At 37.7% G+C, this 13023-nt stretch overlaps 1 protein-coding gene across 9 annotated transcripts in view; it reads left to right on the forward strand.

The window, feature by feature from the left end:
* Positions 1–13023, forward strand: part of DPYD (dihydropyrimidine dehydrogenase) — a 331722-nt gene that overhangs the window by 239127 nt on the left and 79572 nt on the right. For 4 of the 9 annotated variants that reach the window (XR_013183267.1, XM_054638674.2, XM_077182188.1 and 1 more), the window contains exons 17-18: positions 6653–6773; positions 7636–7755. Coding sequence is in view for 4 of the 9 variants with exons in the window: in XM_054638674.2 (XP_054494649.2) it covers positions 6653–6773; positions 7636–7755 (241 nt within the window). In the remaining 5 variants the exon portion in view is untranslated. Of the gene's footprint in view, positions 1–4283; positions 4431–5301; positions 6452–6652; positions 6774–7635; positions 7756–13023 lie in introns of those variants that run through there. The other 5 variants (XR_013183271.1, XM_077182189.1, XR_013183268.1 and 2 more) reach the window with 4 other exon arrangements.

A 13023-nucleotide genomic window follows, 5' to 3' on the forward strand; every position in this document is an offset into this window, starting at 1 on the left:
TGGAAATTTTGTGTAGGTTTAGAGAGAGACAGTTTTATGAAGACAGTCTTGGGCCTCCCATACGAGGAAGGAGAAGAGATAGTGGTGTAAAGGGTAAATATTAAAATACACACATAAATATATACATATATAAGTGGTGAAGGCTACAGATACTGATGTGCAATGCTTTAAGGTGGAATTCCCATACTTCTACTTTTTCTTCATATTTTAATGAATAGCAGAGGAATAGTTCTTCACACACAGAGTTGGGTTTTTCCTGTTATTAGGGTTGGGTTTTTTTTTTTTTTTTTTTTTTTTAAGTTATGATTTTCTAATGGTTTTCTGGACAAGAAGTACAGGATAGACACATTTAAACTAACAGCTTGTCAGGCTAGTACATCCTCATTACATTTATGGGATCTCTGTAAAAGATGCAGATCCACAGGTACACACTGAGCCAGTAGAGTGGACTGAATAGTGAGGGGTCTACCCAAATTAACATTACTCACTTTCTAAAGCTTCTCCAAATGCGTCCTGCCCCGGCCTTTCCACGCTACAGTAGTGCCACTGTAATGTTCAGAGGGAGAGTAGGATGCTCTAGAAAGTTGACCTGCTGCATGGAGGTTACCAGCAGATAGGGGAAGATCCTCCTCTCCTTTTTTTTGCTTTTCAGATGAGGATGCATTTGGGTCCTCTTGGGCCATCAGACAGCAATTTGACTGAGGATAGCTTTAACTCTTCCCTAGTAGACTATTGTTGAATGAAACAGTAAAGTGAGAGTAGTATATGTATTGAATTTAACAGAGAGAATCTTGCAAATTCTCACCTAGAAAGCTTTTCTTATTCTTATGCTTATACATCATCTTATGCTTATTCTTATTCTTATACATCATTCTTGTAATCATAAAAGCTCTCCCTCTTTTTCCATAGCTATGGGTACTATTTTGAAAACTCTATCGACTGCTCAGAATGAGAAGTTAACTGTAGAACATTTTTTCATATAAAAAATTTCTCCAATGCTAATAGATGCAAAAAAATACAAGATTTCTGTCTGAAGGGCCAGTACAGAAAGAAAATCTGCCATGAGAAGGATGCACTGTTGTTGCACTTACCTACCCTTGCCTATCTGCACATAAGAAAACTTATGTCTGCTTCATCTGTGCTAAATTAATAAAAAATAAGTCCTCTGTAACTTACTATCAGCATTTAAAATTGCAAACATGTTGAAATAATGCATTTAGCCATAAAACTCATAGGCAACAAATATACATCAGAATAGTCTTGTGGCCACCAAAGGTTTGACGTGTATGAGGAAGATTAAATTTACTCTTGCATTAAATATGATAAAGTATTTTAATTTCTGAAACTTTTTTGTTTAGGTCATTGTAGTCAGTGATGGATGAGGTTTAAGGACTTTACATGCAAGGTCTTGCTGTATCTTGCAACACTCATTGTGCCATCTAGAACTTCCCATCCTCAGAGTCAGAATAATGGACCAACACAAATCATCAATGTGACACGTGGTGATAAATCCAATAGGTCTATAATGAAGAAGTAATGAAGACTTCATACATGTACAGAGTCAGGATTTGGTCTGAGAAAAGCTGCCTTTTCATTCTTTCCACAACTGTACAAGTCCTTGTCTTGCTCTTAGTGAGACAGAACTGCCACCATTATTTAGGGACAGCCTGAAGATTGCAAGACATGGTCCATTATCTGTAGTGCTAATTAGACATGATCAACTAATGTGCTCTACTGGGTGTTAAACTTCCTTAAGAAGTTCTTGGGGAAAATTCCAGGTTTGAGGTTTTTTAAGACATCTTTCAGACTGCTATTTGTATTTTCTCTATATATATGCACACATGTTGATGTCCATGCACTCACACATGTGCTTCCCGAGTAGTGTTTGCATAGTTAACAAACACGTTTGTTACCCTAAAGTAGTTGTAATTCTATCTTTTGCATAATTCCAATGCTCTGAAAATCTGTTTAAATCCAAGTATTAAAAATATTTCTGTTGGTAAGGTGTAAAGTATGTCACGGTTTAAGGTAGTCCAGAGAATTAAGTGCGGTTTTCTGCCAGACAAACCTTTTCAAGTCCTTATGCAAATGACTTCTGCAGAACTGGGCACCAAAGCAAGGTGATTTGTGGAGGTGCACCTCAGGCCATCTGAGTCTCATCTTTCCATTTATTGAACAGGTATAATAGTAATTCTCTACCTCAGAAAAGTGTTCTGAATGCAGTGTAAAGATTGTGCAGTAACAGGATAGTGCAAAAATGAGGCCCCTGAAAGAACACTGAAAATAGGTCACAATAAAAATTTCTAAAAATCTGCACCCAGACATTTCTGTGGTAATCTCATCATGGTTTAATTTTTTCCTATGAAACACAAGGAGAGGTGACCTACTCTGTGCACAGCATTTTCACACTGCTTTTTAAACATGCAGGATGTATCTGCCTTGGGGCTGATAGGACAGGGGATTCATCTCATTACTGATGCCAAATGCAATCAGTAGACAACTTGCTGCTTTAATTTCTGAGGACTTATACTCATAGTTATGGTTGTAGTTAAGCTTATCATGTGATCATTTAGAAAAAAAAGGTGAATAGTTGTTTTTCCTCTAGTATATCTACCCATTGGCAATGAGTAGTTAGGATTAAAAGCTTCATCTAGCCCAAGGCTATAATGAATATTCAGGAAAAATGATTCTGTACTGTTGCTTAGGGAAGTAAAAAGACAACCCCTGTAACATTCAAATCTCCTGTGCCTTTGGAATAAACAAGCATTATTTGATTAACAGGAAGACAGAAGACACACTGATGTACAGCTTATACCAAAAGAGACTTTATATGGTATTAAATTACCAACAGATTCTTGTCGGTACGGTGTATGAATCAATATTACCTTTTAGCTGATGATAATTTTACCAAGATTTTATTTAGATGGAATTTATTTTAAAAAAAATTTAAATACAGCAGATAAACAAAATGTGCTGGCAGTAGATGTTACAGTCCATTGGAGCATTTGTTCATTCTTCTGGATTGACACACAGTGCAAAATTATGCTACACGTTCTGTTACAATCACACTGTATCATTCTTAATGAGAGAACCAACAAACCCAGTTATGTGTAATGAAAGAAGGTAATTTTTAGCAACATGGTAGACTCTGAACCAAAAGCAGTACAATCCTCTACTAAATTAAGCAGAATAATATTTTATTTAGTTCATATTGTTGGTTTTGTGAATACAAATGCCCAGCTGTTTTTACAGCTAGTAACATTTTACATATCAAGCCTTTTAGAAAATATTTCTTGACTAGGCAAGCTTCATCAACCACTTTATCAATGATAAAAGCTGCAGGCACTTTCATAAACTTAGATTGGAGGAAAAAAAGATATTTGTGTTGTATTAGCACTGACTGTTTTATAATGTGATTTGTGGGCCTCAAGATTCATTCTTTCACAAGTTACATGCTTATCCTTGAATGTTTTATAAATCCAAGAAAGAATCCGATAAAGCGATTTGTGAATTGGGGTCAGTCTTTCAGAAATCCAAGGAGGTGGGAGGTCCTCAATCAGTCAAATGAATTAGGCAAAAGGAGGCTTGTACATAACCTCTTAAAAATTAGTTTTTGGTATCATGCTACTCACTTTGCTAAATTTGTGCCTGAGTTTAAAACTTTTTTGGATGGGTCAAATTAGTATTCTCAGAAATCTGAAGTTTTGAGCTGCATTTCTTTAGTCAAGGACTGCATTTACAAATGAGTTCTCTGTATCTAATCAATTTAGTGTTTCTCAAAAGTGTTTTGTTGTGTGACCTCTGCAATTTGGTCTTAGTCTAAAGGCAAGGAAGCTTCTATGGGGAAATTGTGCACCATACAGTGAACTTCCATGGATTATACAAATGTAGTTTATTCATTTCCTATGAAAATTTTCTGTCCAGTGACATCAATATCTTCTGGTTTCAGCCATCTAATTGCTTAGAATGCATTTTTCCAAGTTCTTAGTGCAAATAGAGTAGGAAATTACAAAATTTATAAATTAACAAATGACTTCTCTTAATGATCTAAAGAAGAAAACGTGAAATTAAACAAAATGTGGTGAGGGTATTATTCCCCTTTGCAAATACATTAGTTGTCTTGTCTGTAGAGCGCAAAAGCTCTGGTATTCTCAGGCAGTGACTTCATGACAGAAATCCCTCTGGCAGCAGGGATGCTCAGGCTGTGCCCACTGGGCACTCCCAGTGTCACTGCTGGGAGGGGAGAGGGGGCTCAGGTGCCTTTCTGGTGTTCACTGTATCAGGAGCAACCCGAGCAGGAGGCTCTGGAGGCAGAACGAGGAGGAAGAGGGTGGAAGAAAGGCTCATCTGGATATTCCAGCACAACTCCATTGTAGGATTCACACTGTAAAGGGAAGCAGCAAGATACATCACATGGGTGTGGCACAAGGGTAAACTGACATTTTTTAGAGTTAACCAGCATGTTCTTCAGTATGAGATTTATTTAATGTGCAAATTAATTGTATAAAACATTATGGGGGGGAAATTACCTTCAGAAATACCTGTTTCTGTTCAGAATTGTCAAATTTAATGGGAGTTCTAATTTTTTTTGTATAAAATTCATCACCTTTCCAATTTCTATCAGTAACTGTCTCACTATACAACAGAGCACTGTTTTAACTTTTGTTTTGTTTTTTCAGTTATTACTCTCTAAACATTCATTTTTTTTTTTCCCTGGAATATTAAGTGAAATAGGGTGAAAGATTTTACCTCCTTCACTTGAATTTTTGAATTATTTTCCTATTAATTTATCTGTGATTTTATGGAGACCAAAAATGGGCAGTTTTCCAAGGCCGATGCAAGTGAGCCTTTCAAAAGGGCTTTTTCTAATCATGTGCTGTGCAATCAGATATTTAAACTGTTTACTAGCATGAGAAATAGAAGACCATTCCATTGCATTAATTGCATTAATCTTGGTTTGTCAGAAATAGAACTGATAGAAAATAAAGATCTTCACTTACTTTCAGGGGAAAAAACCAAACAATTATGGTTTATGATGAAAGACGAACTAGTTAAATTGTCTTAGGTAGGATGAAAACTGGGTTTTATGAAAGATGTCTCCCAAAAAGTTATTCAATGGGGTTTAAAATAATTGCATTTTTTAAGGCAGTAGTGTGTGTTAGAGTAAGAATTTTTATGGCAGCACTGTAAGCACAACGAAGTCAGCATAATGAGTTATGTGGTGCCAACATCCTGAACATTATCACAAGGATTTCTAAGGAGAAGAATTAACATAAAGGATATACAATTCATGTCTTCTAGAGGGTCTCTCATTTCTGCATTGGGCCTCAAGGAAATTCAAAACAGAAATGAAAGTCAAAGCTGCAACTACTTTCATACTGCCGGTGCAGCGTTTCATGCATATTTCATGGCAGCTGCATGGGCGAGAGAGCACCGCTTTTATTGGGATGCCAGAGCTAAGTCTTAAGATTTTACTATTCATGTCAAGCACTGTGTACTTTCTAGGAACACAGCCTGTGGGGTTTTTGTTTGTATTTAGCCATTGGTGTAAAAAGGAAAAACAACAAGGGGATATTTCCTGTGTTCACTAGATTGGCAACCTTGGTGTCCGCTGGATTGTTTTAAATTAAATTTCATTTAGTCTCATCCCATTCTCAGTTACTACATAGCAGTGCAGCTTTCTGAGTTTTACAGTATCCAAATGGGAGAAGATTATTCATATATGACAGATTTAATTATCTGAGAGAGTGATAAAGACTTAGTAAAAGTAAATAATTGCTGCAGTACTGATTAGCCCACCCACAGGTAATATTGTGCTGAATCTTGTAGTGGCACCATTCAATTTTTAACCAGAACATGCACCAGGTTCTCCATGCATCAGTATTGCAAATTTTAAGGTACTTGTTGAAGAGCATTACGAATTGCCCACAGAAAAATAAAACAAGAATTACATTGAGCAAGAACCCTTGTATGTGCCAGATGCAGGTGTTAGTTCCACTGAGCTGTCCTCAGTGGAAAGGGTAGCTGATTACTGTCTACATGAGATGTATTCCATAAGAGAAGTAAATGACTGGAAATCCGGAAAAGCTAACACTTGAAGATTTCGATTTCTGGCTTTAACAGAGATTTTGATCTTTCATTTACACTATGGCCATCCCAAGTTATTCTCAGAGTTCAGAAATGCTGAATTGCATTCTGATAGCCCTGCAACCTCGATTCATCCTTGTTCTGATCAAGGCAGGATCAAACAATGCTTCAGATTCACATTATTTTATAGGATAATGCTTGTTTTTAATGTACCTTACATAGAGTAAGTCATTAAAACTGAAAATTATTTTTTAAAAGAAATGGGTAAAATAGTCTGTCATCCAAAATGGTATTTTCCTCTTTCTGGGAAGGGAACATTTTGTGATATCTTTGTCTTCTGAAAAAAAAAAAAAATTCCTTTTTTTCACAAACCTTTCTGTAGTGGATTTGCAGTTACTTGGTGTGTCTGAAATAAGTTACCTAATGAGATGAAGCTCAATTCTGATGTGCAATTTTACAAAATTGCAGCATAGCCACTTAGAGCAAAGTTTTCTATTTCCTTAATATACATTTTGTTCATACTACTTTTAATTATGTTCTATATTTATCTGGCCTATTTGAACAGGATCCAGAGCTGGTACGAAACATCTGTCGCTGGGTTAGACAAGCTGTTCACATTCCTTTCTTTGCCAAACTGACCCCAAATGTCACTGATATTGTGAAAATTGCAATGGCTGCACAGGAAGGTGAGTGCCTCCAGTGCACAAGTTGTGCAGATTTACTGATTTGCTGCATGGGTTAAGATAGGAACATTGCTGGAATAACAGATAACAGAAACTAATAGGAAAATATTTTGTTTGATGTATTTAGAATAAGCACAGTGATCAAAGATTTCCTAATTTTGTTCATGCATCTGGAATAGAGCAATATATGAAGAGAACCATGTTAGACTGTTAACAATAAATTGTATAGTGTTTTCCTGTACGCTCTTAATTCAGTCATATTTATATGCTTACCATACCACTATAAATCCCCCTGTTCCTATATTAAGTAGTGAAAATGGTGTGTGTGTTCTGAGAAAACAAAAATACACTACTTGAAGGTATTTTTTTTTTTCCTTAGAGTTTAATGCACAAAGTGGCAGAAAGTAAGTTTGCAAGTAGGTGTATTAATCCATCATTTAGAACCATGGTAATTGTTTCTTCGTCACATTGCTTCTTTTGTCTTGCTGCACAGAAGCTTGGAGGAGGTGGCCACTGTTTTGGGGTAACTTCAGGTGTTGAACAACTGCTGTAGCAGGTTCTATCCCACACAGCTGAAGGGCAGAGATCTGCCTGTCAGCCCCAGCATTTCCACATGCTGTCTTATAGCCCTTACAGCTCTTTCAGCTGATGCAGCCTGCCTTGAAGCTAGTGCTAAATTTGTTCTCCCAGGATTGGTCATAAGGACCTTTCTGTGCATCCCCTTGCAGTTTGTTGCTTTTGCTCTCCAGCTGTTTATTTGAATTTCTAGTTATTTCAGAGTTTCACAGGTTTTCTTTAGTATTTTATCCTCTCTTGTTCTTATACACATGATTTAACAAAAAGCGACTGACCTTTTCTTTCACAGGTGGCGCAGATGGTGTTACAGCCACCAACACTGTGTCAGGACTGATGGGACTGAAAGCAGACAGCACACCTTGGCCAGCAGTTGGTCGAGGACTGAGGACCACATATGGTGGCATGTCAGGTAGGTGTTGCCCTTTTTGATGCATGGTACTTCCTTGGAGGCTTTCAAAACATCAGGAGGTCCTTGTAGTGGGCTAGAATATCATGTCTGCAGTCGCACCGAGTCCTTAAAGCTCACTGCTGGTCAATGTTTCTAAGTCATGACAGATGGAACAGATTAAGTGTGAAGGCTCTTGGGTTGCCCTTTCCTTAATGGTAAAGCACTGCATCAGAATACTGTGATAGGGTCACTGGAGAGGGAAGGAAATCTCTTCCCTCGTGACCCTCGCTTTTCCTCAAATTTTTCATCCTGTCACAATTGTCAGGCCCCACGTTAGACAGAGGCTAATGAAAGGGCATCGCAGGGGGAAATATCAACAATCCAAATGCAGTGTATGTTTCATAGCCCAATCTCCAGCCTTCCTTGCTCCTTCCCACTAAGTGCACCTTTTCCAGAGAGGTTATTTCCTCCTCTTCCCAACTGTGGTAAAAATGATAGACAGTATTAGGCAAATGTATGCATATTTTTGTAGCCTATTCCTCAAGATATATAAGAATATCTTGTGTAGCCCATATTTTCCACTCCCGCTTCACAGTTTAATTTTCAAACCAGCTGCAAAACTTTTACACTCCAGTTCAGTGCCGGTGCACACTAATGTATTAATCTATTGACCCTGTGAACTCTCTTGCTGTGACAACACAAACTTGGCCCTGAAGACAATGCTGTGAGTTTCTTGGCTTTACTGGTATGGAGATTAGTCTCCTTGGTGATAAAAGTAGCAGTAAATGTGCATAAAAGAAGTAATAGCATCCTCCCAGTTGAGTCAAATGTTATTCTATTGGACCCACCTCCTACCTCAACCCAAAAAAGTAATCAGAGGAGACCAGAGAGGCAAAAATATCCTTTCTTTTATGTGACTGGTGTTATCCTTAGAGAACCATAGGAAATGTAGCAAAAGATGACTTTTAAACAAACTTTAATTCAGATGAGTGTATTCAGTGGCAAATTGCGTTATTGCCTTAGATAACTACATAGAATTTGGAATTTTTTAGAGAAAGCTGAAAAGTAAGAAAGTGATAACAATCAGAAAAAATCATTATGCCTATCGCGTAATAGTTTCACAGTGACAGTCCAATAAGATGTTATATTTTAATATTATGTAAAATGGGAGGAAGAGGGGAACAAGAAGAGAACAGCTAAAGCCCATTTCAATTTCTCTAGCCTTCCATGTTGACAGGAAAAGAATAAAGGAGGTCACAGTGGGTGCTGTGCATTAAAAATTAATAAAAGAACTATTGCAGTAGTATTTTATATAAGTAACACCATTCACATTTTCTCATTTAAGTTGCAATTTGTGAATATTCCTTCCTACCGTAATTCTGCCTAATAAAATCTATAAAATGGCTGCATTTTAGAGAAGCGTGTCTATGTCACAAATTTGAAACATGTATGCAATGTAAATTACAGTGGCACCTGCATGTCCAGCTGTGAGGATGATCGAGCATTTCTGTGGTTTACAATACTAAATGGACCCAAAGAAAAGTTACTTCTTTATTTTATTTATATATATATGTGTGTGTGTGTATGTGTGTAAGTATAATTTTTTTTCCTGAATTTTTTTTGTGTATCAGAGAGAGAAAATTACATTTTAGGATGCACCATTACCTATGATGCAAATCTGCTTATTTAAAAAATATTTAAAATGCTGAAAGTGTTGTCAATTTATTGTGTTTTGAAAGAGTCATCACTGGGTCCCAATGCCACAACTCCTTGCACAAAAGAAAGCCACAGAGTCAATAAAGTCAATCGCTCGGCAGCATGTTGCAATACTTCCTGCTCAGCAGTCAGGTGTAGCAGTATACAAATTTCCAAAAGCAGGGAAGCAATTTTAAATCAGGAGAGCTAGCATGCCTACAAGCAGACAAAAAGTGGGAGAGTGTGTCATCTTGTCAGAGCAAGGGCCAGGGTGGCCGTACTCCTGTTCCAGCTGTGCCACGGCGGAGACACGTGGCCTGCAGCCAGACACTTGACCTTTCCGTGCTCTGTTTCCCCTGTCTGTGGAATGGCAGGAACACCACTTACATGCCTACAGGCTTGGTGGGAAGTGCTCTGTGGTCTTGGCATCAAAGTCGCTTCACAGCGTAACATATTGGGTTTCTATTTTGATGTGCATACATTTGTTTTATTTTATTATTTGATAGAGTCAGTAAGGTTTTGTTGTTTTTTCCAAATAATTCCTCTCAAGAGAGAATTAATTTTTGAAGTGAAAGGCAGCACTATTATAGAAGCAATAAGTCTGGTTCATTTTCAGCGTGTTTTCCCAAAGCACAGCTGGTTCATTCTTGTTCTGTCGTGCACAAACCTTGGGCAGATACAGCACACAGCCAGGCTGGATCAGGCTTTCTGGATTTTTCCATGCTCATAGATTGTGGACTGGCGGTGATGCTCCCATGGCCCAGAGGTACAGTGAGGGAGGCAGGAGTTCTGTCCCTCAGGGTGCCACGCTCATGGTGCTGTGTGACCGTGGGTGAGGTGGGAGCTGGCCCCAGCCCTGGAGGTCTCAGCACAGGGTCCCCTGAGGTGTCCTGGTGAGGTCTGAAATGCACCTTGGATCAACAGTGGTGACCCTCAGCATTACCCAGCCCCTGTGTCTGTCTGCTGACCCTGGCAGTGACCAGGTCACAGAACAAGAAGTTGGTCTCTTAAAGGACCAGTGTTCTCCAGAGATTTATAAATTCACTGTGTTAGAGAAGTGCAGGTTGCCTTCTCCAGGTGAATGCAGACTCCCTCCTCTGAGTTTGATGAAAGTTTCCAACAAAGAGCAAATAACAAAGATGGGTTAGTGCCCTGCCCCAGCAGCTGCCCAACATTTTGACTGACAGACGTCCCTGTCCTCCAGTTATCAAAAATGTCCTCCTACGTGGCCATGTACTGACAAAATGTTTTCCATATAAATTTCCCCTTGGCCTCTTCATCCCTTCTCTTCTTGTCTGTCTCATGCAGAAGCAGCTGTATGCAAGAAGTTCATTCTTCATTTTTGAAGCAGGAATTTTTTTTTGTAATTCCTCTTAAATTACAAAATCACACATAGTTTCCTACGGTTTATCTAACATAAAGAAAAATAATAAGAAGAAAAGTTTGCCCCATTTAGTTTTGAGTTGTCACAGTCAGTGTTTTCTTGCCAGCCAGTGCTCGGGCAGTGACCTTCCTGTTTTGATCTAATTTGATCAGCTGAAAATTGCTAAGCTGCAAGAGGCATCCCTGTTTCCTCCTTTCTACCCTCCTGTTTCTTGGCTGGTTTTGACAGGGAGGGATCCCGGTATCCCAGGTTTGGCGACCAGGCTGTAGGACTAGTCCCTCTCTTCTCCACTTCCCTGCAAATACTGAATTATTAATACAAAGTGAAACAGCTCTCACAGCACACACACACTCATACTAGCACAGCCTGCTGACCTGAACATGAGGAGAGCCAGATTTAAATCCCAGGTGTGAGCCCAGGTCATAGCTGGGCCCTCCTGGATTCCAAGTTTACCCTACAAATATTGAGCTTTATAAAATCTCTTAGGTTTTTCTTCTACTTTCACCTCTTTCCTTCTGACAAAGTATATATATTTTTTTTTTTTCAGGAAAAAATTCACTTTAATTTTGATATATTTTTGTTTTCTAAAGAAAATTAATTTCCAATCTGCACTGTGGAGCATCAGTGCAGTCTAAAGGCTGTTGTAGCCCTGCAGATTTTTGTGGCCCTGTTATCTGAGAGGACATTGTGTTTAGAGGATCCCCCAGTCTTCATCCATTTTTTTAAAATAATCTTTTAAAAATAAATTTAGAGGAACTTCCCATTACTCAAAAAGTGTAGTTATCCTAATGAAGTCCATACAAAATATGATTAAGGAAATTAGCCCTTATGATGAAAGAAAAAATATTAAAATTAAGATACAGTTTTTCAAGCAGTGTAACTGTCATATATGTTTGCAGCATTAGAGACAGTTCGATTTCCATTAAGAAGCTTTTAAAATGGATCTAGCAGTATTTCAGGTTTAAGAATGTAGAATATGTGAGATTTGGTCATGAGTTCTTCCTATAAATTGGAAGAGTATTTGCAAGGTATTTGTCTATTAAAAAGAGGCAAATAGTGGAGGTTTTATCCTCACAAAGAATTACGACCTCTGGCTCTGAAAGACGTGTTTTAGTTTGTGTATGTGTAAATTATTTTGGAAATGCTTATTCTGGTATTTTATAGATACCAGAAAAAGTTGCCAGGTTTCTGAGAAATGTTAATATACTGTCAGCAGCTGCACACTTCCCTAAGATTTCTTTCTTTGAAATGTATTTTAATTTTTTTAAAAGGTTTTTTCCATGAGCTTTCATACTGTGCTTCCATATTCCAGATGTGTTTTATAAAACACATCACATTGCAGCACAATGGGATATCTATTGCAGGCAAAATAGAGCAGAGCTTCTGTTTAAATTTCCATGGTTTTTTGTTCTTTGTCATCTGTTTGTTTCTTTGTTTTTGTCTGGAAGCCAAATCCTTAGGGGATAAATTTATAAAACCATACACTGGACTTAGGAAAAACTTAGGTTAAAAGCAAATCTCTCTACGGTGCACTCACTATGTATTCTTTTAATGCTTTGTTTCAGAAATATTGCAGTATTTTACAGTAGCAGTTCAAATACCTCATGTCTGTGTGCTGTTATTGCTTTGTCCATTTATTATATGCTGTAGTACTTTGGCATTATTTGCACAAATTATTGTACAGCATGTGCGAGTACATGTGCTTGTTTTCCAGAAGAAGAGATTCAGGAAGCTGTGTGCTATTACTTCATAGCTGCCCACAAGGGATATCAGAAGGAGGATATCTAGGTGGTGGATTCAGTCATTAAACACAGGAATAATTGGAAATTATTGGAAAACAGCAGAGACAGTTAATTTTAGTTACTTTCTGAAGTTAGCGGAGCTGTCTGTTTTTTCAGAAAAACACTGTCCAAGAGCAATTGTGGCATTTAAGGGAATGCTTTTCAGGAGTTATTAAATTAAAATGTATATTGACTTTATTAATAGAGACATATATTCTAATCTGAAATGTATGAATTATATTGAAAGAGAAAAAGTTGAAGTTACAATAATAAAGGCTGCCTTTTCATTTTAATTCAATGACACATGATTAAAAGAAAAGTGAAAAAACCAACTAAGAGCATTCACTTTACTCATCACAGTTCTGTCAGTGACAGTGCAGTGTGGATTTTGGTCAATAGAAATGAATGAAAAGCTGCCCGTCACTGGAA

This window comes from Agelaius phoeniceus, chromosome 8 (assembly GCF_051311805.1).
Source record: "Agelaius phoeniceus isolate bAgePho1 chromosome 8, bAgePho1.hap1, whole genome shotgun sequence".
In the NCBI taxonomy this organism is placed as follows: Eukaryota; Metazoa; Chordata; class Aves; order Passeriformes; family Icteridae; genus Agelaius; species Agelaius phoeniceus.